Below are 27,846 nucleotides of genomic sequence, written 5' to 3' on the forward strand. Positions count from 1 at the left end.
ATTGCCTCGCTCTGCTGCCCTCTATAGGTTAGTGTATTGCCTCGCTTTGCTGCCCTCTATAGGTTAGTGTATTGCCTCGCTCTGCTGCCCTCTATAGGTTAGTTAGTGTATTGCCTCGCTCTGCTGCCCTCTATAGGTTAGTGTATTGCCTCACTGTGCTGCCCTCTATAGGTTAGTGTATTGCCTCACTGTGCTGCCCTCTATAGGTTAGTTAGTGTATTGCCTCACTGTGCTGCCCTATATAGGTTAGTCTATTGCCACGCTGTGCCGCCCTCTATAGGTTAGTGTATTGCCTCACTGTGCTGCCCTCTATAGGTTAGTGTATTGCCTAACTGTGCCGCCCTCTATAGGTTAGTGTATTGCCTCGCTCTGCTGCCCTCTATAGGTTAGTGTATTGCCTCACTGTGCCGCCCTCTATAGGTTAGTGTATTGCCTCGCTCTGCTGCCCTCTATAGGTTAGTGTATTGACTCACTGTGCCGCCCTCTATAGGTTAGTTAGTGTATTGCCTCACTGTGCTGCCCTCTATAGGTTAGTTAGTGTATTGCCTCGCTCTGCTGCCCTCTATAGGTTAGTTAGTGTATTGCCTCACTGTGCCGCTCTCTATAGGTTAGTGTATTGCCTCGCTCTGCTGCCCTCTATAGGTTAGTGTATTGCCTCGCTTTGCTGCCCTCTATAGGTTAGTGTATTGCCTCGCTCTGCTGCCCTCTATAGGTTAGTTAGTGTATTGCCTCGCTCTGCTGCCCTCTATAGGTTAGTGTATTGCCTCACTGTGCTGCCCTCTATAGGTTAGTGTATTGCCTCACTGTGCTGCCCTCTATAGGTTAGTTAGTGTATTGCCTCACTGTGCTGCCCTATATAGGTTAGTCTATTGCCACGCTGTGCCGCCCTCTATAGGTTAGTGTATTGCCTCACTGTGCTGCCCTCTATAGGTTAGTGTATTGCCTAACTGTGCCGCCCTCTATAGGTTAGTGTATTGCCTCGCTCTGCTGCCCTCTATAGGTTAGTGTATTGCCTCACTGTGCCGCCCTCTATAGGTTAGTTAGTGTATTGCCTCACTGTGCTGCCCTCTATAGGTTAGTGTATTGCCTCACTGTGCTGCCCTCTATAGGTTAGTTAGTGTATTGCCTCACTGTGCTGCCCTCTATAGGTTAGTTAGTGCATTGCCTCACTGTGCCGCCCTCTATAGGTTAGTTAGTGTATTGCCTCACTGTGCTGCCCTCTATAGGTTAGTGTATTGCCTCACTGTGCTGCCCTCTATAGGTTAGTGTATTGCCTCACTGTGCTGCCCTCTATAGGTTAGTGTATTGCCTCACTGTGCTGCCCTCTATAGGTTAGTTAGTATATTGCCTCACTGTGCCGCCCTCTATAGGTTAGTGTATTGCCTCACTGTGCCGCCCTCTATAGGTTAGTGTATTGCCTCACTGTGCCGCCCTCTATAGGTTAGTTAGTGTATTGCCTCGCTCTGCTGCCCTCTATAAGTTAGTTAGTGTATTGCCTCACTGTGCTGCCCTCTTTAGGTTAGTGTATTGCCTCACTGTGCTGCCCTCTATAGGTTAGTTAGTGTTTTGCCTCACTGTGCGGCCCTCTATAGGTTAGTTAGTGTGTTGCCTCACTGTGCTGCCCTCTATAGGTTAGTTAGTGTATTGCCTCGCTCTGCTGCCCTCTATAGGTTAGTGTATTGCCTCACTGTGCCGCCCTCTATAGGTTAGTTAGTGTATTGCCTCACTGTGCCGCCCTCTATAGGTTAGTGTATTGCCTCACTCTGCTGCCCTCTATTGGTTAGTTAGTGTATTGCCTCACTGTGCTGCCCTTTATAGGTTAGTTAGTGTATTGCCTCACTGTGCTGCCCTCTATAGGTTAGTGTATTGCCTCACTGTGCCGCCCTCTATAGGTTAGTTAGTGTATTGCCTCACTGTGCCGCCCTCTATAGGTATGTGTATTGCCTCGCTCGGCTGCCCTCTATAGGTTAGTGTATTGCCTCGCTTTGCTGCCCTCTATAGGTTAGTGTATTGCTTCGCTCTGCTGCCCTCTATAGGTTAGTTAGTGTATTGCCTCACTGTGCTGCCCTCTTTAGGTTAGTGTATTGCCTCACTGTGCTGCCCTCTATAGGTTAGTTAGTGTTTTGCCTCACTGTGCTGCCCTCTATAGGTTAGTTAGTGTTTTGCCTCACTCTATAGGTTAGTTAGTGTATTGCCTCACTGTGCTGCCCTCTATAGGTTAGTGTATTGCCTCGCTCTGCTGCCCTCTATAGGTTAGTGTATTGCCTCACTGTGCCGCCCTCTATAGGTTAGTTAGTGTATTGCCTCACTGTGCCGCCCTCTATAGGTTAGTGTATTGCCTCACTCTGCTGCCCTCTATAGGTTAGTTAGTGTATTGCCTCACTGTGCTGCCCTCTATAGGTTAGTTAGTGTATTGCCTCACTGTGCCGCCCTCTATAGGTTAGTTAGTGTATTGCCTCACTGTGCTGCCCTCTATAGGTTAGTTAGTGTATTGCCTCACTGTACCGCCCTCTATAGGTTAGTGTATTGCCTCACTGTGCCGCCCTCTATAGGTTAGTTAGTGTATTGCCTCACTGTGCCGCCCTCTATAGGTATGTGTATTGCCTCGCTCGGCTGCCCTCTATAGGTTAGTGTATTGCCTCGCTTTGCTGCCCTCTATAGGTTAGTGTATTGCTTCGCTCTGCTGCCCTCTATAGGTTAGTTAGTGTATTGCCTCACTGTGCTGCCCTCTTTAGGTTAGTGTATTGCCTCACTGTGCTGCCCTCTATAGGTTAGTTAGTGTTTTGCCTCACTGTGCTGCCCTCTATAGGTTAGTTAGTGTTTTGCCTCACTGTGCTGCCCTCTATAGGTTAGTTAGTGTATTGCCTCACTGTGCTGCCCTCTATAGGTTAGTGTATTGCCTCGCTCTGCTGCCCTCTATAGGTTAGTGTATTGCCTCACTGTGCCGCCCTCTATAGGTTAGTTAGTGTATTGCCTCACTGTGCCGCCCTCTATAGGTTAGTGTATTGCCTCACTCTGCTGCCCTCTATAGGTTAGTTAGTGTATTGCCTCACTGTGCTGCCCTCTATAGGTTAGTTAGTGTATTGCCTCACTGTGCCGCCCTCTATAGGTTAGTTAGTGTATTGCCTCACTGTGCTGCCTTCTATAGGTTAGTGTATTGCCTCACTGTGCTGCCTTCTATAGGTTAGTTAGTGTATTGCCTCACTGTGCTGCCTTCTATAGGTTAGTGTATTGCCTCACTGTACCGCCCTCTATAGGTTAGTGTATTGCCTCACTGTGCCGCCCTCTATAGGTTAGTTAGTGTATTGCCTCACTGTACCGCCCTCTATAGGTTAGTGTATTGCCTCACTGTGCTGCCTTCTATAGGTTAGTGTATTGCCTCACTGTGCTGCCTTCTATAGGTTAGTGTATTGCCTCACTGTGCTGCCTTCTATAGGTTAGTTAGTGTATTGCCTCACTGTGCTGCCTTCTATAGGTTAGTGTATTGCCTCACTGTACCGCCCTCTATAGGTTAGTGTATTGCCTCACTGTGCCGCCCTCTATAGGTTAGTTAGTGTATTGCCTCACTGTACCGCCCTCTATAGGTTAGTGTATTGCCTCACTGTGCTGCCTTCTATAGGTTAGTGTATTGCCTCACTGTGCTGCCTTCTATAAGTTAGTTAGTGTATTGCCTCACTGTGCTGCCTTCTATAGGTTAGTTAGTGTATTGCCTCACTGTGCTGCCTTCTATAGGTTAGTTAGTGTATTGCCTCACTGTACCGCCTTCTATAGGTTAGTGTATTGCGTCGCTCTGCTGCCCTCTATAGGTTAGTTAGTGTATTGCCTCGCTCTGCTGCCCTCTATAGGTTAGTTAGTGTATTGCCTCGCTCTGCTGCCCTCTATAGGTTAGTTCGTGTATTGCCTCACTGTGCCGCCCTCTATAGGTTAGTGTATTGCCTCGCTTTGTTGCCCTCTATAGGTTAGTGTATTGCCTCGCTCTGCTGCCCTCTATAGGTTAGTGTATTGCCTCGCTTTGCTGCCCTCTTCTGGTTAGTGTATTGCCTCGCTTTGCTGCCCTCTATAGGTTAGTGTATTGCCTCGCTCTGCTGCCCTCTATAGGTTAGTGTATTGCCTCGCTCTGCTGCCCTCTATAGGTTAGTGTATTGCCTCACTGTGCCGCCCTCTATAGGTTAGTTTGTGTATTGCCTCACTGTGCCGCCCTCTATTGGTTAGTGTATTGCCTCACTGTGCTGCCCTCTATAGGTTAGTTAGTGTTTTGCCTCACTGTGCTGCCCTCTATAGGTTAGTTAGTGTATTGCCTCACTGTGCTGCCCTATATAGGTTAGTCTATTGCCACGCTGTGCCGCCCTCTATAGGTTAGTGTATTGCCTCACTGTGCTGCCCTCTATAGGTTAGTGTATTGCCTCACTGTGCTGCCCTCTATAGGTTAGTTAGTGTATTGCCTCACTGTGCTGCCCTATATAGGTTAGTCTATTGCCACGCTGTGCCGCCCTCTATAGGTTAGTGTATTGCCTCACTGTGCTGCCCTATATAGGTTAGTGTATTGCCTCACTGTGCTGCCCTCTATAGGTTAGTTAGTGTTTTGCCTCACTGTGCTGCCCTCTATAGGTTAGTTAGTGTATTGCCTCACTGTGCTGCCCTATATAGGTTAGTCTATTGCCACGCTGTGCCGCCCTCTATAGGTTAGTTAGTGTATTGCCTCGCTGTGCCGCCCTCTATAGGTTAGTTAGTGTATTGCCTCACTGTGCCGCCCTCTATAGGTTAGTTAGTGTATTGCCTCACTCTGTTGCCCTCTATAGGTTAGTCTATTGCCACGCTGTGCCGCCTTCCATAGGTTAGTGCATTGCCTCACTGTGCTGCCCTCTATAGGTTAGTTAGTGTATTGCCTCACTGTGCTGCCCTCTATAGGTTAGTGTATTGCCTCACTGTGCTGCCCTCTATAGGTTAGTTAGTGTATTGCCTCACTGTGCCGCCCTCTATAGGTTAGTTAGTGTATTGCCTCACTGTGCTGCCCTCTATAGGTTAGTGTATTGCTTCACTGTGCCGCCCTTTATAGGTTAGTTAGTGTATTGCCTCACTGTGCCGCCCTCTATAGGTTAGTGTATTGCCTCGCTGTGCCGCCCTCTATAGGTTAGTTAGTGCATTGCCTCACTGTGCCGCCCTCTATAGGTTAGTTAGTGTATTGCCTCACTGTGCTGCCCTCTATAGGTTAGTGTATTGCCTCACTGTGCTGCCCTCTATAGGTTAGTGTATTGCCTCACTGTGCTGCCCTCTATAGGTTAGTGTATTGCCTCACTGTGCTGCCCTCTATAGGTTAGTTAGTATATTGCCTCACTGTGCCGCCCTCTATAGGTTAGTGTATTGCCTCACTGTGCCGCCCTCTATAGGTTAGTGTATTGCCTCACTGTGCCGCCCTCTATAGGTTAGTTAGTGTATTGCCTAACTGTGCCGCCCTCTATAGGTTAGTTAGTGTATTGCCTAACTGTGCCGCCCTCTATAGGTTAGTGTATTGCCTCGCTCTGCTGCCCTCTATAGGTTAGTGTATTGCCTCACTGTGCTGCCCTCTATAGGTTAGTGTATTGCCTCACTGTGCCGCCCTCTATAGGTTAGTTAGTGTATTGCCTTACTGTGTCGCCCTCTATAGGTTAGTTAGTGTATTGCCTCACTGTGCTGCCTTCTATAGGTTAGTGTATTGCCTCACTGTGCTGCCTTCTATAGGTTAGTTAGTGTATTGCCTCACTGTGCTGCCTTCTATAGGTTAGTGTATTGCCTCACTGTACCGCCCTCTATAGGTTAGTGTATTGCCTCACTGTGCCGCCCTCTATAGGTTAGTTAGTGTATTGCCTCACTGTACCGCCCTCTATAGGTTAGTGTATTGCCTCACTGTGCTGCCTTCTATAGGTTAGTGTATTGCCTCACTGTGCTGCCTTCTATAGGTTAGTGTATTGCCTCACTGTGCTGCCTTCTATAGGTTAGTTAGTGTATTGCCTCACTGTGCTGCCTTCTATAGGTTAGTGTATTGCCTCACTGTACCGCCCTCTATAGGTTAGTGTATTGCCTCACTGTGCCGCCCTCTATAGGTTAGTTAGTGTATTGCCTCACTGTACCGCCCTCTATAGGTTAGTGTATTGCCTCACTGTGCTGCCTTCTATAGGTTAGTGTATTGCCTCACTGTGCTGCCTTCTATAAGTTAGTTAGTGTATTGCCTCACTGTGCTGCCTTCTATAGGTTAGTTAGTGTATTGCCTCACTGTGCTGCCTTCTATAGGTTAGTTAGTGTATTGCCTCACTGTACCGCCTTCTATAGGTTAGTGTATTGCGTCGCTTTGCTGCCCTCTATAGGTTAGTTAGTGTATTGCCTCGCTCTGCTGCCCTCTATAGGTTAGTTAGTGTATTGCCTCGCTCTGCTGCCCTCTATAGGTTAGTTCGTGTATTGCCTCACTGTGCCGCCCTCTATAGGTTAGTGTATTGCCTCGCTTTGTTGCCCTCTATAGGTTAGTGTATTGCCTCGCTCTGCTGCCCTCTATAGGTTAGTGTATTGCCTCGCTTTGCTGCCCTCTTCTGGTTAGTGTATTGCCTCGCTTTGCTGCCCTCTATAGGTTAGTGTATTGCCTCGCTCTGCTGCCCTCTATAGGTTAGTGTATTGCCTCGCTCTGCTGCCCTCTATAGGTTAGTGTATTGCCTCACTGTGCCGCCCTCTATAGGTTAGTTAGTGTATTGCCTCACTGTGCCGCCCTCTATTGGTTAGTGTATTGCCTCACTGTGCTGCCCTCTATAGGTTAGTTAGTGTTTTGCCTCACTGTGCTGCCCTCTATAGGTTAGTTAGTGTATTGCCTCACTGTGCTGCCCTATATAGGTTAGTCTATTGCCACACTGTGCCGCCCTCTATAGGTTAGTGTATTGCCTCACTGTGCTGCCCTCTATAGGTTAGTGTATTGCCTCACTGTGCTGCCCTCTATAGGTTAGTTAGTGTATTGCCTCACTGTGCTGCCCTATATAGGTTAGTCTATTGCCACGCTGTGCCGCCCTCTATAGGTTAGTGTATTGCCTCACTGTGCTGCCCTATATAGGTTAGTGTATTGCCTCACTGTGCTGCCCTCTATAGGTTAGTTAGTGTTTTGCCTCACTGTGCTGCCCTCTATAGGTTAGTTAGTGTATTGCCTCACTGTGCTGCCCTATATAGGTTAGTCTATTGCCACGCTGTGCCGCCTTCCATAGGTTAGTGTATTGCCTCACTGTGCTGCCCTCTATAGGTTAGTTAGTGTATTGCCTCACTGTGCTGCCCTCTATAGGTTAGTGTATTGCCTCACTGTGCTGCCCTCTATAGGTTAGTTATTGTATTGCCTCACTGTGCCGCCCTCTATAGGTTAGTTAGTGTATTGCCTCACTGTGCTGCCCTTTATAGGTTAGTTAGTGTATTGCCTCACTGTGCCGCCCTCTATAGGTTAGTGTATTGCCTTGCTGTGCCGCCCTCTATAGGTTAGTTAGTGCATTGCCTCACTGTGCCGCCCTCTATAGGTTAGTTAGTGTATTGCCTCACTGTGCTGCCCTCTATAGGTTAGTGTATTGCCTCACTGTGCTGCCCTCTATAGGTTAGTGTATTGCCTCACTGTGCTGCCCTCTATAGGTTAGTGTATTGCCTCACTGTGCTGCCCTCTATAGGTTAGTTAGTATATTGCCTCACTGTGCCGCCCTCTATAGGTTAGTGTATTGCCTCACTGTGCCGCCCTCTATGGGTTAGTGTATTGCCTCACTGTGCCGCCCTCTATAGGTTAGTTAGTGTATTGCCTAACTGTGCCGCCCTCTATAGGTTAGTTAGTGTATTGCCTAACTGTGCCGCCCTCTATAGGTTAGTGTATTGCCTCGCTCTGCTGCCCTCTATAGGTTAGTGTATTGCCTCACTGTGCTGCCCTCTATAGGTTAGTGTATTGCCTCACTGTGCTGCCCTCTATAGGTTAGTTAGTGTATTGCCTCACTGTGCTGCCCTCTATAGGTTAGTTAGTGTATTGCCTCACTGTGCCGCCCTCTATAGGTTAGTGTATTGCCTCGCTCTGCCGCCCTCTATAGGTTAGTGTATTGCCTCGCTCTGCTGCCCTCTATAGGTTAGTTAGTGTATTGACTCACTGTGCCGCCCTCTATAGGTTAGTGTATTGCCTCACTGTGCTGCCCTCTATAGGTTAGTTAGTGTATTGCCTCACTGTGCTGCCCTCTATAGGTTAGTTAGTGTATTGCCTCACTGTGCCGCCCTCTATAGGTTAGTTAGTGTATTGCCTCACTGTGCCGCCCTCTATAGGTTAGTGTATTGCCTCGCTCTGCTGCCCTCTATAGGTTAGTGTATTGACTCACTGTGCCGCCCTCTATAGGTTAGTTAGTGTATTGCCTCACTGTGCTGCCCTCTATAGGTTAGTTAGTGTATTGCCTCGCTCTGCTGCCCTCTATAGGTTAGTTAGTGTATTGCCTCACTGTGCCGCTCTCTATAGGTTAGTGTATTGCCTCGCTCTGCTGCCCTCTATAGGTTAGTGTATTGCCTCGCTTTGCTGCCCTCTATAGGTTAGTGTATTGCCTCGCTCTGCTGCCCTCTATAGGTTAGTTAGTGTATTGCCTCGCTCTGCTGCCCTCTATAGGTTAGTGTATTGCCTCACTGTGCTGCCCTCTATAGGTTAGTGTATTGCCTCACTGTGCTGCCCTCTATAGGTTAGTTAGTGTATTGCCTCACTGTGCTGCCCTATATAGGTTAGTCTATTGCCACGCTGTGCCGCCCTCTATAGGTTAGTGTATTGCCTCACTGTGCTGCCCTCTATAGGTTAGTGTATTGCCTAACTGTGCCGCCCTCTATAGGTTAGTGTATTGCCTCGCTCTGCTGCCCTCTATAGGTTAGTGTATTGCCTCACTGTGCCGCCCTCTATAGGTTAGTGTATTGCCTCGCTCTGCTGCCCTCTATAGGTTAGTGTATTGACTCACTGTGCCGCCCTCTATAGGTTAGTTAGTGTATTGCCTCACTGTGCTGCCCTCTATAGGTTAGTTAGTGTATTGCCTCACTCTGCTGCCCTCTATAGGTTAGTTAGTGTATTGCCTCACTGTGCCGCTCTCTATAGGTTAGTGTATTGCCTCGCTCTGCTGCCCTCTATAGGTTAGTGTATTGCCTCGCTTTGCTGCCCTCTATAGGTTAGTGTATTGCCTCGCTCTGCTGCCCTCTATAGGTTAGTTAGTGTATTGCCTCGCTCTGCTGCCCTCTATAGGTTAGTGTATTGCCTCACTGTGCTGCCCTCTATAGGTTAGTGTATTGCCTCACTGTGCTGCCCTCTATAGGTTAGTTAGTGTATTGCCTCACTGTGCTGCCCTATATAGGTTAGTCTATTGCCACGCTGTGCCGCCCTCTATAGGTTAGTGTATTGCCTCACTGTGCTGCCCTCTATAGGTTAGTGTATTGCCTAACTGTGCCGCCCTCTATAGGTTAGTGTATTGCCTCGCTCTGCTGCCCTCTATAGGTTAGTGTATTGCCTCACTGTGCCGCCCTCTATAGGTTAGTTAGTGTATTGCCTCACTGTGCTGCCCTCTATAGGTTAGTGTATTGCCTCACTGTGCTGCCCTCTATAGGTTAGTTAGTGTATTGCCTCACTGTGCTGCCCTCTATAGGTTAGTTAGTGCATTGCCTCACTGTGCCGCCCTCTATAGGTTAGTTAGTGTATTGCCTCACTGTGCTGCCCTCTATAGGTTAGTGTATTGCCTCACTGTGCTGCCCTCTATAGGTTAGTGTATTGCCTCACTGTGCTGCCCTCTATAGGTTAGTGTATTGCCTCACTGTGCTGCCCTCTATAGGTTAGTTAGTATATTGCCTCACTGTGCCGCCCTCTATAGGTTAGTGTATTGCCTCACTGTGCCGCCCTCTATAGGTTAGTGTATTGCCTCACTGTGCCGCCCTCTATAGGTTAGTTAGTGTATTGCCTCGCTCTGCTGCCCTCTATAAGTTAGTTAGTGTATTGCCTCACTGTGCTGCCCTCTTTAGGTTAGTGTATTGCCTCACTGTGCTGCCCTCTATAGGTTAGTTAGTGTTTTGCCTCACTGTGCGGCCCTCTATAGGTTAGTTAGTGTGTTGCCTCACTGTGCTGCCCTCTATAGGTTAGTTAGTGTATTGCCTCGCTCTGCTGCCCTCTATAGGTTAGTGTATTGCCTCACTGTGCCGCCCTCTATAGGTTAGTTAGTGTATTGCCTCACTGTGCCGCCCTCTATAGGTTAGTGTATTGCCTCACTCTGCTGCCCTCTATTGGTTAGTTAGTGTATTGCCTCACTGTGCTGCCCTTTATAGGTTAGTTAGTGTATTGCCTCACTGTGCTGCCCTCTATAGGTTAGTGTATTGCCTCACTGTGCCGCCCTCTATAGGTTAGTTAGTGTATTGCCTCACTGTGCCGCCCTCTATAGGTATGTGTATTGCCTCGCTCGGCTGCCCTCTATAGGTTAGTGTATTGCCTCGCTTTGCTGCCCTCTATAGGTTAGTGTATTGCTTCGCTCTGCTGCCCTCTATAGGTTAGTTAGTGTATTGCCTCACTGTGCTGCCCTCTTTAGGTTAGTGTATTGCCTCACTGTGCTGCCCTCTATAGGTTAGTTAGTGTTTTGCCTCACTGTGCTGCCCTCTATAGGTTAGTTAGTGTTTTGCCTCACTCTATAGGTTAGTTAGTGTATTGCCTCACTGTGCTGCCCTCTATAGGTTAGTGTATTGCCTCGCTCTGCTGCCCTCTATAGGTTAGTGTATTGCCTCACTGTGCCGCCCTCTATAGGTTAGTTAGTGTATTGCCTCACTGTGCCGCCCTCTATAGGTTAGTGTATTGCCTCACTCTGCTGCCCTCTATAGGTTAGTTAGTGTATTGCCTCACTGTGCTGCCCTCTATAGGTTAGTTAGTGTATTGCCTCACTGTGCCGCCCTCTATAGGTTAGTTAGTGTATTGCCTCACTGTGCTGCCCTCTATAGGTTAGTTAGTGTATTGCCTCACTGTACCGCCCTCTATAGGTTAGTGTATTGCCTCACTGTGCCGCCCTCTATAGGTTAGTTAGTGTATTGCCTCACTGTGCCGCCCTCTATAGGTATGTGTATTGCCTCGCTCGGCTGCCCTCTATAGGTTAGTGTATTGCCTCGCTTTGCTGCCCTCTATAGGTTAGTGTATTGCTTCGCTCTGCTGCCCTCTATAGGTTAGTTAGTGTATTGCCTCACTGTGCTGCCCTCTTTAGGTTAGTGTATTGCCTCACTGTGCTGCCCTCTATAGGTTAGTTAGTGTTTTGCCTCACTGTGCTGCCCTCTATAGGTTAGTTAGTGTTTTGCCTCACTGTGCTGCCCTCTATAGGTTAGTTAGTGTATTGCCTCACTGTGCTGCCCTCTATAGGTTAGTGTATTGCCTCGCTCTGCTGCCCTCTATAGGTTAGTGTATTGCCTCACTGTGCCGCCCTCTATAGGTTAGTTAGTGTATTGCCTCACTGTGCCGCCCTCTATAGGTTAGTGTATTGCCTCACTCTGCTGCCCTCTATAGGTTAGTTAGTGTATTGCCTCACTGTGCTGCCCTCTATAGGTTAGTTAGTGTATTGCCTCACTGTGCCGCCCTCTATAGGTTAGTTAGTGTATTGCCTCACTGTGCTGCCTTCTATAGGTTAGTGTATTGCCTCACTGTGCTGCCTTCTATAGGTTAGTTAGTGTATTGCCTCACTGTGCTGCCTTCTATAGGTTAGTGTATTGCCTCACTGTACCGCCCTCTATAGGTTAGTGTATTGCCTCACTGTGCCGCCCTCTATAGGTTAGTTAGTGTATTGCCTCACTGTACCGCCCTCTATAGGTTAGTGTATTGCCTCACTGTGCTGCCTTCTATAGGTTAGTGTATTGCCTCACTGTGCTGCCTTCTATAGGTTAGTGTATTGCCTCACTGTGCTGCCTTCTATAGGTTAGTTAGTGTATTGCCTCACTGTGCTGCCTTCTATAGGTTAGTGTATTGCCTCACTGTACCGCCCTCTATAGGTTAGTGTATTGCCTCACTGTGCCGCCCTCTATAGGTTAGTTAGTGTATTGCCTCACTGTACCGCCCTCTATAGGTTAGTGTATTGCCTCACTGTGCTGCCTTCTATAGGTTAGTGTATTGCCTCACTGTGCTGCCTTCTATAAGTTAGTTAGTGTATTGCCTCACTGTGCTGCCTTCTATAGGTTAGTTAGTGTATTGCCTCACTGTGCTGCCTTCTATAGGTTAGTTAGTGTATTGCCTCACTGTACCGCCTTCTATAGGTTAGTGTATTGCGTCGCTCTGCTGCCCTCTATAGGTTAGTTAGTGTATTGCCTCACTGTGCCGCCCTCTATAGGTTAGTTAGTGTATTGCCTCACTGTGCTGCCCTCTATAGGTTAGTTCGTGTATTGCCTCGCTCTGCTGCCCTCTATAGGTTAGTTAGTGTATTGCCTCACTGTACCGCCTTCTATAGGTTAGTGTATTGCGTCGCTCTGCTGCCCTCTATAGGTTAGTTAGTGTATTGCCTCGCTCTGCTGCCCTCTATAGGTTAGTTAGTGTATTGCCTCGCTCTGCTGCCCTCTATAGGTTAGTTCGTGTATTGCCTCACTGTGCCGCCCTCTATAGGTTAGTGTATTGCCTCGCTTTGTTGCCCTCTATAGGTTAGTGTATTGCCTCGCTCTGCTGCCCTCTATAGGTTAGTGTATTGCCTCGCTTTGCTGCCCTCTATAGGTTAGTGTATTGCCTCGCTCTGCTGCCCTCTATAGGTTAGTGTATTGCCTCGCTCTGCTGCCCTCTATAGGTTAGTGTATTGCCTCACTGTGCCGCCCTCTATAGGTTAGTTAGTGTATTGCCTCACTGTGCCGCCCTCTATAGGTTAGTGTATTGCCTCGCTCTGCTGCCCTCTATAGGTTAGTGTATTGCCTCACTGTGCCGCCCTCTATAGGTTAGTTAGTGTATTGCCTCACTGTGCCGCCCTCTATAGGTTAGTGTATTGCCTCGCTCTGCTGCCCTCTATAGGTTAGTGTATTGCCTCACTGTGCCGCCCTCTATAGGTTAGTTCGTGTATTGCCTCACTGTGCCGCCTTCTATAGGTTAGTGTATTGCCTCGCTTTGTTGCCCTCTATAGGTTAGTGTATTGCCTCGCTCTGCTGCCCTCTATAGGTTAGTGTATTGCCTCGCTTTGCTGCCCTCTTCTGGTTAGTGTATTGCCTCGCTTTGCTGCCCTCTATAGGTTAGTGTATTGCCTCGCTCTGCTGCCCTCTATAGGTTAGTGTATTGCCTCACTGTGCCGCCCTCTATAGGTTAGTTAGTGTATTGCCTCCCTCTGCTGCCCTCTATAGGTTAGTGTATTGCCTCGCTCTGCTGCCCTCTATTGGTTAGTCTGACTGTTTCTCTGATAATTACTGCACTCACACTCTGCATGTTTTCTCACTCAGACTGCCATGCCTCTGCTCTTCACCCTCTTTGAGTTGGCTCGTAACTCATCTGTGCAGAAAGAGCTAAGGGAGGAGATATTAACAGCTGAAACTCAGAATCCCAAAGACCTGAACCAGTTACTAAACGCACTGCCTCTCCTGAAGGGGGCGCTCAAGGAAACATTACGGTAACCAGAATATATCCTCAATGCTCAGTAACATGAGAGTGACAGGGATAAAGGGAGAGTGCTGTATATAGGGACCTAATGACAGTGACAGGTTTAATGGGATAAAGGGACAGTGCTGTATATAGTGACCTAATGACAGTGACAGGTTTAATGGGATAAAGGGACAGTGCTGTATATAGTGACCTAATGACAGTGACAGGTTTAATGGGATAAAGGGACAGTGCGGTATATAGTGACCTAATGACAGTGACAGGTTTAATGGGATAAAGGGACAGTGCTGTATATAGTGACCTAATGACAGTGACAGGTTTAATGGGATAAAGGGACAGTGCTGTATATAGTGACCTAATGACAGTGACCGGTTTAATGGGATAAAGGGACAGTGATGTATATAGTGACCTAATGACAGTGACAGGATTAATGGGATAAAGGGACAGTGCTGTATATAGTGACCTAATGACAGTGACAGGTTTAATGGGATAAAGGGACAGTGCTGTATATAGTGACCTAATGACAGTGACAGGATTAATGGGATAAAGGGACAGTGCTGTATATAGTGACCTAATGACAGTGACAGGTTTAATGGGATAAAGGGACAGTGCTGTATATAGTGACCTAATGACAGTGACCGGTTTAATGGGATAAAGGGACAGTGCTGTATATAGTGACCTAATGACAGTGACAGGTTTAATGGGATAAAGGGACAGTGCTGTATATAGTGACCTAATGACAGTGACAGGTTTAATGGGATAAAGGGACAGTGCTGTATATAGTGACCTAATGACAGTGACAGGTTTAATGGGATAAAGGGACAGTGCTGTATATAGTGACCTAATGACAGTGACAGGAGTAATGGGATAAAGGGACAGTGCTGTATATAGTGACCTAATGACAGTGACAGGATTAATGGGATAAAGGGACAGTGCTGTATATAGTGACCTAATGACAGTAACAGGATTAATGGGATAAAGGGACAGTGCTGTATATAGTGACCTAATGACAGTAACAGGTTTAATGGGATAAAGGGACAGTGCTGTATATAGTGACCTAATGACAGTGACAGGTTTAATGGGATAAAGGGACAGTGCTGTATATAGTGACCTAATGACAGTGACATGATTAATGGGATAAAGGGACAGTGCTGTATATAGTGACCTAATGACAGTGACAGGTTTAATGGGATAAAGGGACAGTGCTGTATATAGTGACCTAATGACAGTAACAGGTTTAATGGGATAAAGGGACAGTGCTGTATATAGTGACCTAATGACAGTGACAGGTTTAATGGGATAAAGGGACAGTGCTGTATATAGTGACCTAATGACAGTAACAGGTTTAATGGGATAAAGGGACAGTGCTGTATATAGTGACCAAATGACAGTGACAGGTTTAATGGGATAAAGGGACAGTGCTGTATATAGTGACCTAATGACAGTGACAGGTTTAATGGGATAAAGGGACAGTGCTGTATATAGTGACCTAATGACAGTAACAGGTTTAATGGGATAAAGGGACAGTGCTGTATATAGTGACCTAATGACAGTGACAGGATTAATGGGATAAAGGGACAGTGCTGTATATAGTGACCTAATGACAGTGACAGGTTTAATGGGATAAAGGGACAGTGCTGTATATAGTGACCTAATGACAGTGACAGGTTTAATGGGATAAAGGGACAGTGCTGTATATAATGACCTAATGACAGTAACAGGTTTAATGGGATAAAGGGACAGTGCTGTATATAGTGACCTAATGACAGTGACAGGTTTAATGGGATAAAGGGACAGTGATGTATATAGTGACCTAATGACAGTAACAGGTTTAATGGGATAAAGGGAGAGTGCTGTATATAGTGACCTAATGACAGTGACAGGTTTAATGGGATACAGGGACAGTGCTGTATATAGTGACCTAATGACAGTGACAGGTTTAATGGGATAAAGGGACAGTGCTGTATATAGTGACCTAATGACAGTAACAGGTTTAATGGGATAAAGGAACAGTGCTGTATATAGAGACCTAATGACAGTGACAGGTTTAATGGGATAAAGGGACAGTGCTGTATATAGTGACCTAATGACAGTGACAGGTTTAATGGGATAAAGGGACAGTGCTGTATATAGTGACCTAATGACAGTGACAGGTTTAATGGGATAAAGGGACAGTGCTGTATATAGTGACCTAATGACAGTGACAGGTTTAATGGGATAAAGGGACAGTGCTGTATATAGTGACCTAATGACAGTGACAGGTTTAATGGGATAAAGGGACAGTGCTGTATATAGTGACCTAATGACAGTGACAGGTTTGATGGGATAAAGGGACAGTGCTGTATATAGTGACCTAATGACAGTGACAGGAGTAATGGGATAAAGGGACAGTGCTGTATATAGTGACCTAATGACAGTGACAGGATTAATGGGATAAAGGGACAGTGCTATATATAGTGACCTAATGACAGTAACAGGTTTAATGGGATAAAGGGACAGTGCTGTATATAGTGACCTAATGACAGTGACAGGTTTAATGGGATAAAGGGACAGTGCTGTATATAGTGACCTAATGACAGTGACAGGTTTAATGGGATAAAGGGACAGTGCTGTATATAGTGACCTAATGACAGTGACAGGTTTAATGGGATAAAGGGACAGTGCTGTATATAGTGACCTAATGATAGTGACAGGTTTAATGGGATACAGGGACAGTGCTGTATATAGTGACCTAATGACAGTAACAGGTTTAATGGGATAAAGGGACAGTGCTATATATAGTGACCTAATGACAGTGACAGGATTAATGGGATAAAGGGACAGTGCTGTATATAGTGACCAAATGATAGTGACAGGTTTAATGGGATAAAGGGACAGTGCTGTATATAGTGACCTAATGACAGTGACAGGTTTAATGGGATAAAGGGACAGTGCTGTATATAGTGACCTAATGACAGTGACAGGTTTAATGGGATAAAGGGACAGTGCTGTATATAGTGACCTAATGACAGTAACAGGTTTAATGGGATAAAGGGACAGTGCTGTATATAGTGACCTAATGACAGTGACAGGATTAATGGGATAAAGGGACAGTGCTGTATATAGTGACCTAATGACAGTGACAGGTTTAATGGGATAAAGGGACAGTGCTGTATATAGTGACCTAATGACAGTGACAGGTTTAATGGGATAAAGGGACAGTGCTGTATATAATGACCTAATGACAGTAACAGGTTTAATGGGATAAAGGGACAGTGCTGTATATAGTGACCTAATGACAGTGACAGGTTTAATGGGATAAAGGGACAGTGATGTATATAGTGACCTAATGACAGTAACAGGTTTAATGGGATAAAGGGACAGTGCTGTATATAGTGACCTAATGACAGTGACAGGTTTAATGGGATACAGGGACAGTGCTGTATATAGTGACCTAATGACAGTGACAGGTTTAATGGGATAAAGGGACAGTGCTGTATATAGTGACCTAATGACAGTAACAGGTTTAATGGGATAAAGGAACAGTGCTGTATATAGAGACCTAATGACAGTGACAGGTTTAATGGGATAAAGGGACAGTGCTGTATATAGTGACCTAATGACAGTGACAGGTTTAATGGGATAAAGGGACAGTGCTGTATATAGTGACCTAATGACAGTGACAGGTTTAATGGGATAAAGGGACAGTGCTGTATATAGTGACCTAATGACAGTGACAGGTTTAATGGGATAAAGGGACAGTGCTGTATATAGTGACCTAATGACAGTAACATGATTAATGGGATAAAGGGACAGTGCTGTATATAGTGACCTAATGACAGTAACAGGTTTAATGGGATAAAGGAACAGTGCTGTATATAGAGACCTAATGACAGTAACATGATTAATGGGATAAAGGGACAGTGCTGTATATAGTGACCTAATGACAGTAACAGGTTTAATGGGATAAAGGAACAGTGCTGTATATAGAGACCTAATGACAGTGACAGGTTTAATGGGATAAAGGGACAGTGCTGTATATAGTGACCTAATGACAGTGACAGGTTTAATGGGATAAAGGGACAGTGCTGTATATAGTGACCTAATGACAGTGACAGGTTTAATGGGATAAAGGGACAGTGCTGTATATAGTGACCTAATGACAGTGACAGGTTTAATGGGATAAAGGGACAGTGCTGTATATAGTGACCTAATGACAGTGACAGGTTTAATGGGATAAAGGGACAGTGCTGTATATAGTGACCTAATGACAGTGACAGGTTTAATGGGATAAAGGGACAGTGCTGTATATAGTGACCTAATGACAGTAACATGATTAATGGGATAAAGGGACAGTGCTGTATATAGTGACCTAATGACAGTGACAGGATTAATGGGATAAAGGGACAGTGCTGTATATAGTGACCTAATGACAGTGACAGGATTAATGGGATAAAGGGACAGTGCTGTATATAGTGACCTAATGACAGTGACAGGTTTAATGGGATAAAGGGACAGTGCTATATATAGTGACCTAATGACAGTAACAGGTTTAATGGGATAAAGGGACAGTGCTGTATATAGTGACCTAATGACAGTGACAGGTTTAATGGGATAAAGGGACAGTGCTGTATATAGTGACCTAATGACAGTGACAGGTTTAATGGGATAAAGGGACAGTGCTGTATATAGTGACCTAATGACAGTGACAGGTTTAATGGGATAAAGGGACAGTGCTGTATATAGTGACCTAATGACAGTGACAGGTTTAATGGGATACAGGGACAGTGCTGTATATAGTGACCTAATGACAGTAACAGGTTTAATGGGATAAAGGGACAGTGCTATATATAGTGACCTAATGACAGTGACAGGATTAATGGGATAAAGGGACAGTGCTGTATATAGTGACCAAATGACAGTGACAGGTTTAATGGGATAAAGGGACAGTGCTGTATATAGTGACCTAATGACAGTGACAGGTTTAATGGGATAAAGGGACAGTGCTGTATATAGTGACCTAATGACAGTAACATGATTAATGGGATAAAGGGACAGTGCTGTATATAGTGACCTAATGACAGTGACAGGATTAATGGGATAAAGGGACAGTGCTGTATATAGTGACCTAATGACAGTGACAGGATTAATGGGATAAAGGGACAGTGCTGTATATAGTGACCTAATGACAGTGACAGGTTTAATGGGATAATTGGACAGTGCTGTATATAGTGACATAATGACAGTAACAGGTTTAATGGGATAAAGGGACAGTGCTGTATATAGTGACCTAATGACAGTGACAGGATTAATTGGATAAAGGGACAGTGCTGAATATAGTGACCTAATGACAGTGACCGGTTTAATGGGATAAAGGGACAGTGCTGTATATAATGACCTAATGACAGTGACAGGATTAATGGGATAAAGTGACAGTGCTGTATATAGTGACCTAATGACAGTAACAGGTTTAATGGGATAAAGGGACAGTGCTGTATATAGTGACCTAATGACAGTGACATGATTAATGGGATAAAGTGACAGTGCTGTATATAGTGACCTAATGACAGTAACAGGTTTAATGGGATAAAGGGACAGTGCTGTATATAGTGACCTAATGACAGTGACATGATTAATGGGATAAAGGGACAGTGCTGTATATATTGACCTAATGACAGTAACAGGTTTAATGGGATAAAGGGACAGTGCGGTATATAGTGACCTAATGACAGTGACAGGTTTAATGGGATAAAGGGACAGTGCTGTATATAGTGACCTAATGACAGTGACAGGATTAATGGGATAAAGGGACAGTGCTGTATATAGTGACCTAATGACAGTAACAGGTTTAATGGGATAAAGGGACAGTGCGGTATATAGTGACCTAATGACAGTGACAGGTTTAATGGGATAAAGTGACAATGCTGTATATAGTGACCTAATGACAGTGACAGGTTTAATGGGATAAAGGGACAGTGCTGTATATAGTGACCTAATGACAGTGACAGGTTTAATGGGATAAAGGGACAGTGCTGTATATAGTGACCTAATGACAGTGACAGGTTTAATGGGATAAAGGGACAGTGCTGTATATAGTGACCTAATGACAGTGACAGGTTTAATGGGATAAAGGGACAGTGCTGTATATAGTGACCTAATGACAGTGACAGGTTTAATGGGATAAAGGGACAGTGCTGTATATAGTGACCTAATGACAGTGACAGGTTTAATGGGATAAAGGGACAGTGCTGTATATAGTGACCTAATGACAGTAACATGATTGATGGGATAAAGGGACAGTGCTGTATATAGTGACCTAATGACAGTGACAGGATTAATGGGATAAAGGGACAGTGCTGTATATAGTGACCTAATGACAGTGACAGGATTAATGGGATAAAGGGACAGTGCTGTATATAGTGACCTAATGACAGTGACAGGTTTAATGGGATAAAGGGACAGTGCTATATATAGTGACCTAATGACAGTAACAGGTTTAATGGGATAAAGGGACAGTGCTGTATATAGTGACCTAATGACAGTGACAGGTTTAATGGGATAAAGGGACAGTGCTGTATATAGTGACCTAATGACAGTGACAGGTTTAATGGGATAAAGGGACAGTGCTGTATATAGTGACCTAATGACAGTGACAGGTTTAATGGGATAAAGGGACAGTGCTGTATATAGTGACCTAATGACAGTAACAGGTTTAATGGGATAAAGGGACAGTGCTATATATGGTGACCTAATGACAGTGACAGGATTAATGGGATAAAGGGACAGTGCTGTATATAGTGACCAAATGACAGTGACAGGTTTAATGGGATAAAGGGACAGTGCTGTATATAGTGACCTAATGACAGTGACAGGTTTAATGGGATACAGGGACAGTGCTGTATATAGTGACCTAATGACAGTAACAGGTTTAATGGGATAAAGGGACAGTGCTATATATAGTGACCTAATGACAGTGACAGGATTAATTGGATAAAGGGACAGTGCTGAATATAGTGACCTAATGACAGTGACCGGTTTAATGGGATAAAGGGACAGTGCTGTATATAGTGACCTAATGACAGTGACAGGATTAATGGGATAAAGTGACAGTGCTGTATATAGTGACCTAATGACAGTAACAGGTTTAATGGGATAAAGGGACAGTGCTGTATATAGTGACCTAATGACAGTGACATGATTAATGGGATAAAGTGACAGTGCTGTATATAGTGACCTAATGACAGTAACAGGTTTAATGGGATAAAGGGACAGTGCTGTATATAGTGACCTAATGACAGTGACATGATTAATGGGATAAAGGGACAGTGCTGTATATATTGACCTAATGACAGTAACAGGTTTAATGGGATAAAGGGACAGTGCGGTATATAGTGACCTAATGACAGTGACAGGTTTAATGGGATAAAGGGACAGTGCTGTATATAGTGACCTAATGACAGTGACAGGATTAATGGGATAAAGGGACAGTGCTGTATATAGTGACCTAATGACAGTAACAGGTTTAATGGGATAAAGGGACAGTGCGGTATATAGTGATCTAATGACAGTGACAGGTTTAATGGGATAAAGTGACAATGCTGTATATAGTGACCTAATGACAGTGACAGGTTTAATGGGATAAAGGGACAGTGCTGTATATAGTGACCTAATGACAGTGACAGGTTTAATGGGATAAAGGGACAGTGCTGTATATAGTGACCTAATGACAGTGACAGGTTTAATGGGATAAAGGGACAGTGCTGTATATAGTGACCTAATGACAGTGACAGGTTTAATGGGATAAAGGGACAGTGCTGTATATAGTGACCTAATGACAGTGACAGGTTTAATGGGATAAAGGGACAGTGCTGTATATAGTGACCTAATGACAGTGACAGGTTTAATGGGATAAAGGGACAGTGCTATATATGGTGACCTAATGACAGTGACAGGATTAATGGGATAAAGGGACAGTGCTGTATATAGTGACCAAATGACAGTGACAGGTTTAATGGGATAAAGGGACAGTGCTGTATATAGTGACCTAATGACAGTAACATGATTAATGGGATAAAGAGACAGTGCTGTATATAGTGACCTAATGACAGTAACATGATTAATGGGATAAAGAGACAGTGCTGTATATAGTGACCTAATGACAGTGACATGATTAATGGGATAAAGGGACAGTGCTGTATATATTGACCTAATGACAGTAACAGGTTTAATGGGATAAAGGGACAGTGCGGTATATAGTGACCTAATGACAGTGACAGGTTTAATGGGATAAAGGGACAGTGCTGTATATAGTGACCTAATGACAGTGACAGGATTAATGGGATAAAGGGACAGTGCTGTATATAGTGACCTAATGACAGTAACAGGTTTAATGGGATAAAGGGACAGTGCGGTATATAGTGATCTAATGACAGTGACAGGTTTAATGGGATAAAGTGACAATGCTGTATATAGTGACCTAATGACAGTGACAGGATTAATGGGATAAAGTGACAGTGCTGTATATAGTGACCTAATGACAGTAACAGGTTTAATGGGATAAAGGGACAGTGCTGTATATAGTGACCTAATGACAGTGACATGATTAATGGGATAAAGTGACAGTGCTGTATATAGTGACCTAATGACAGTAACAGGTTTAATGGGATAAAGGGACAGTGCTGTATATAGTGACCTAATGACAGTGACATGATTAATGGGATAAAGGGACAGTGCTGTATATATTGACCTAATGACAGTAACAGGTTTAATGGGATAAAGGGACAGTGCTGTATATAGTGACCTAATGACAGTGACAGGATTAATGGGATAAAGGGACAGTGCTGTATATAGTGACCTAATGACAGTAACAGGTTTAATGGGATAAAGGGACAGTGCGGTATATAGTGATCTAATGACAGTGACAGGTTTAATGGGATAAAGGGACAGTGCTGTATATAGTGACCTAATGACAGTGACAGGATTAATGGGATAAAGTGACAGTGCTGTATATAGTGACCTAATGACAGTAACAGGTTTAATGGGATAAAGGGACAGTGCTGTATATAGTGACCTAATGACAGTGACATGATTAATGGGATAAAGTGACAGTGCTGTATATAGTGACCTAATGACAGTAACAGGTTTAATGGGATAAAGGGACAGTGCTGTATATAGTGACCTAATGACAGTGACATGATTAATGGGATAAAGGGACAGTGCTGTATATATTGACCTAATGACAGTAACAGGTTTAATGGGATAAAGGGACAGTGCGGTATATAGTGACCTAATGACAGTGACAGGTTTAATGGGATAAAGGGACAGTGCTGTATATAGTGACCTAATGACAGTGACAGGATTAATGGGATAAAGGGACAGTGCTGTATATAGTGACCTAATGACAGTAACAGGTTTAATGGGATAAAGGGACAGTGCGGTATATAGTGATCTAATGACAGTGACAGGTTTAATGGGATAAAGTGACAATGCTGTATATAGTGACCTAATGACAGTGACAGGTTTAATGGGATAAAGGGACAGTGCTGTATATAGTGACCTAATGACAGTGACAGGTTTAATGGGATAAAGGGACAGTGCTGTATATAGTGACCTAATGACAGTGACAGGTTTAATGGGATAAAGGGACAGTGCTGTATATAGTGACCTAATGACAGTGACAGGTTTAATGGGATAAAGGGACAGTGCTGTATATAGTGACCTAATGACAGTGACAGGTTTAATGGGATAAAGGGACAGTGCTGTATATAGTGACATAATGACAGTGACAGGTTTAATGGGATAAAGGGACAGTGCTGTATATAGTGACCTAATGACAGTAACATGATTAATGGGATAAAGGGACAGTGCTGTATATAGTGACCTAATGACAGTGACAGGATTAATGGGATAAAGGGACAGTGCTGTATATAGTGACCTAATGACAGTGACAGGATTAATGGGATAAAGGGACAGTGCTGTATATAGTGACCTAATGACAGTGACAGGTTTAATGGGATAAAGGGACAGTGCTATATATAGTGACCTAATGACAGTAACAGGTTTAATGGGATAAAGGGACAGTGCTGTATATAGTGACCTAATGACAGTGACAGGTTTAATGGGATAAAGGGACAGTGCTGTATATAGTGACCTAATGACAGTGACAGGTTTAATGGGATAAAGGGACAGTGCTGTATATAGTGACCTAATGACAGTGACAGGTTTAATGGGATAAAGGGACAGTGCTGTATATAGTGACCTAATGACAGTAACAGGTTTAATGGGATAAAGGGACAGTGCTATATATGGTGACCTAATGACAGTGACAGGATTAATGGGATAAAGGGACAGTGCTGTATATAGTGACCAAATGACAGTGACAGGTTTAATGGGATAAAGGGACAGTGCTGTATATAGTGACCTAATGACAGTGACAGGTTTAATGGGATACAGGGACAGTGCTGTATATAGTGACCTAATGACAGTAACAGGTTTAATGGGATAAAGGGACAGTGCTGAATATAGTGACCTAATGACAGTGACCGGTTTAATGGGATAAAGGGACAGTGCTGTATATAGTGACCTAATGACAGTGACAGGATTAATGGGATAAAGTGACAGTGCTGTATATAGTGACCTAATGACAGTAACAGGTTTAATGGGATAAAGGGACAGTGCTGTATATAGTGACCTAATGACAGTGACATGATTAATGGGATAAAGTGACAGTGCTGTATATAGTGACCTAATGACAGTAACAGGTTTAATGGGATAAAGGGACAGTGCTGTATATAGTGACCTAATGACAGTGACATGATTAATGGGATAAAGGGACAGTGCTGTATATATTGACCTAATGACAGTAACAGGTTTAATGGGATAAAGGGACAGTGCGGTATATAGTGACCTAATGACAGTGACAGGTTTAATGGGATAAAGGGACAGTGCTGTATATAGTGACCTAATGACAGTGACAGGATTAATGGGATAAAGGGACAGTGCTGTATATAGTGACCTAATGACAGTAACAGGTTTAATGGGATAAAGGGACAGTGCGGTATATAGTGATCTAATGACAGTGACAGGTTTAATGGGATAAAGTGACAATGCTGTATATAGTGACCTAATGACAGTGACAGGTTTAATGGGATAAAGGGACAGTGCTGTATATAGTGACCTAATGACAGTGACAGGTTTAATGGGATAAAGGGACAGTGCTGTATATAGTGACCTAATGACAGTGACAGGTTTAATGGGATAAAGGGACAGTGCTGTATATAGTGACCTAATGACAGTGACAGGTTTAATGGGATAAAGGGACAGTGCTGTATATAGTGACCTAATGACAGTGACAGGTTTAATGGGATAAAGGGACAGTGCTGTATATAGTGACCTAATGACAGTGACAGGTTTAATGGGATAAAGGGACAGTGCTGTATATAGTGACCTAATGACAGTAACATGATTAATGGGATAAAGGGACAGTGCTGTATATAGTGACCTAATGACAGTGACAGGATTAATGGGATAAAGGGACAGTGCTGTATATAGTGACCTAATGACAGTGACAGGATTAATGGGATAAAGGGACAGTGCTGTATATAGTGACCTAATGACAGTGACAGGTTTAATGGGATAAAGGGACAGTGCTATATATAGTGACCTAATGACAGTAACAGGTTTAATGGGATAAAGGGACAGTGCTGTATATAGTGACCTAATGACAGTGACAGGTTTAATGGGATAAAGGGACAGTGCTGTATATAGTGACCTAATGACAGTGACAGGTTTAATGGGATAAAGGGACAGTGCTGTATATAGTGACCTAATGACAGTGACAGGTTTAATGGGATAAAGGGACAGTGCTGTATATAGTGACCTAATGACAGTGACAGGTTTAATGGGATACAGGGACAGTGCTGTATATAGTGACCTAATGACAGTAACAGGTTTAATGGGATAAAGGGACAGTGCTATATATGGTGACCTAATGACAGTGACAGGATTAATGGGATAAAGGGACAGTGCTGTATATAGTGACCTAATGACAGTGACAGGTTTAATGGGATAAAGGGACAGTGCTGTATATAGTGACCTAATGACAGTAACATGATTAATGGGATAAAGAGACAGTGCTGTATATAGTGACCTAATGACAGTGACAGGATTAATGGGATAAAGGGACAGTGCTGTATATAGTGACCTAGTGACAGGATTAATGGGATAAAGGGACAGTGCTGTATATAGTGACCTAATGACAGTGACAGGTTTAATGGGATAAAGGGACAGTGCTGTATATAGTGACATAATGACAGTAACAGGTTTAATGGGATAAAGGGACAGTGCTGTATATAGTGACCTAATGACAGTGACAGGTTTAATGGGATAAAGGGACAGTGCTGAATATAGTGACCTAATGACAGTGACCGGTTTAATGGGATAAAGGGACAGTGCTGTATATAGTGACCTAATGACAGTGACAGGATTAATGGGATAAAGTGACAGTGCTGTATATAGTGACCTAATGACAGTAACAGGTTTAATGGGATAAAGGGACAGTGCTGTATATAGTGACCTAATGACAGTGACATGATTAATGGGATAAAGTGACAGTGCTGTATATAGTGACCTAATGACAGTAACAGGTTTAATGGGATAAAGGGACAGTGCTGTATATAGTGACCTAATGACAGTGACATGATTAATGGGATAAAGGGACAGTGCTGTATATATTGACCTAATGACAGTAACAGGTTTAATGGGATAAAGGGACAGTGCGGTATATAGTGACCTAATGACAGTGACAGGTTTAATGGGATAAAGGGACAGTGCTGTATATAGTGACCTAATGACAGTGACAGGATTAATGGGATAAAGGGACAGTGCTGTATATAGTGACCTAATGACAGTAACAGGTTTAATGGGATAAAGGGACAGTGCGGTATATAGTGATCTAATGACAGTGACAGGTTTAATGGGATAAAGTGACAATGCTGTATATAGTGACCTAATGACAGTGACAGGATTAATGGGATAAAGTGACAGTGCTGTATATAGTGACCTAATGACAGTAACAGGTTTAATGGGATAAAGGGACAGTGCTGTATATATTGACCTAATGACAGTGACATGATTAATGGGATAAAGTGACAGTGCTGTATATAGTGACCTAATGACAGTAACAGGTTTAATGGGATAAAGGGACAGTGCTGTATATAGTGACCTAATGACAGTGACAGGTTTAATGGGATAAAGGGACAGTGCTATATATAGTGACCTAATGACAGTAACAGGTTTAATGGGATAAAGGGACAGTGCTGTATATAGTGACCTAATGACAGTGACAGGTTTAATGGGATAAAGGGACAGTGCTGTATATAGTGACCTAATGACAGTGACAGGTTTAATGGGATAAAGGGACAGTGCTGTATATAGTGACCTAATGACAGTGACAGGTTTAATGGGATAAAGGGACAGTGCTGTATATAGTGACCTAATGACAGTGACAGGTTTAATGGGATAAAGGGACAGTGCTGTATATAGTGACCTAATGACAGTAACAGGTTTAATGGGATAAAGGGACAGTGCTGTATATAGTGACCTAATGACAGTGACAGGTTTAATGGGATAAAGGGACAGTGCTATATATAGTGACCTAATGACAGTAACAGGTTTAATGGGATAAAGGGACAGTGCTGTATATAGTGACCTAATGACAGTAACAGGTTTAATGGGATAAAGGGACAGTGCTGTATATAGTGACCTAATGACAGTGACAGGTTTAATGGGATAAAGGGACAGTGCTGTATATAGTGACCTAATGACAGTAACAGGTTTAATGGGATAAAGGGACAGTGCTGTATATAGTGACCTAATGACAGTGACAGGTTTAATGGGATAAAGGGACAGTGCTATATATAGTGACCTAATGACAGTAACAGGTTTAATGGGATAAAGGGACAGTGCTGTATATAGTGACCTAATGACAGTGACAGGTTTAATGGGATAAAGGGACAGTGCTGTATATAGTGACCTAATGACAGTAACAGGTTTAATGGGATAAAGGGACAGTGCTATATATGGTGACCTAATGACAGTGACAGGATTAATGGGATAAAGGGACAGTGCTGTATATAGTGACCAAATGACAGTGACAGGTTTAATGGGATAAAGGGACAGTGCTGTATATAGTGACCTAATGACAGTGACAGGTTTAATGGGATACAGTGACAGTGCTGTATATAGTGACCTAATGACAGTAACAGGTTTAATGGGATAAAGGGACAGTGCTATATATA

At 43.9% G+C, this 27,846-nt stretch overlaps 1 protein-coding gene across 1 annotated transcript in view; it reads left to right on the forward strand.

The window, feature by feature from the left end:
• LOC134608224 (cytochrome P450 11B, mitochondrial-like) overlaps positions 1–27,846 on the forward strand; it is a 186,438-nt gene that overhangs the window by 117,085 nt on the left and 41,507 nt on the right. Inside the window, exon 6 of the mRNA XM_063450886.1 lies at positions 13,414–13,580. Within this exon, the coding sequence (XP_063306956.1) occupies positions 13,414–13,580 (167 nt within the window). The remainder of the gene's footprint in view (positions 1–13,413; positions 13,581–27,846) is intronic.

The sequence above is a fragment of the Pelobates fuscus genome, chromosome 4, assembly GCF_036172605.1.
Source record: "Pelobates fuscus isolate aPelFus1 chromosome 4, aPelFus1.pri, whole genome shotgun sequence".
NCBI classification, from domain to species: domain Eukaryota; kingdom Metazoa; phylum Chordata; class Amphibia; order Anura; family Pelobatidae; genus Pelobates; species Pelobates fuscus.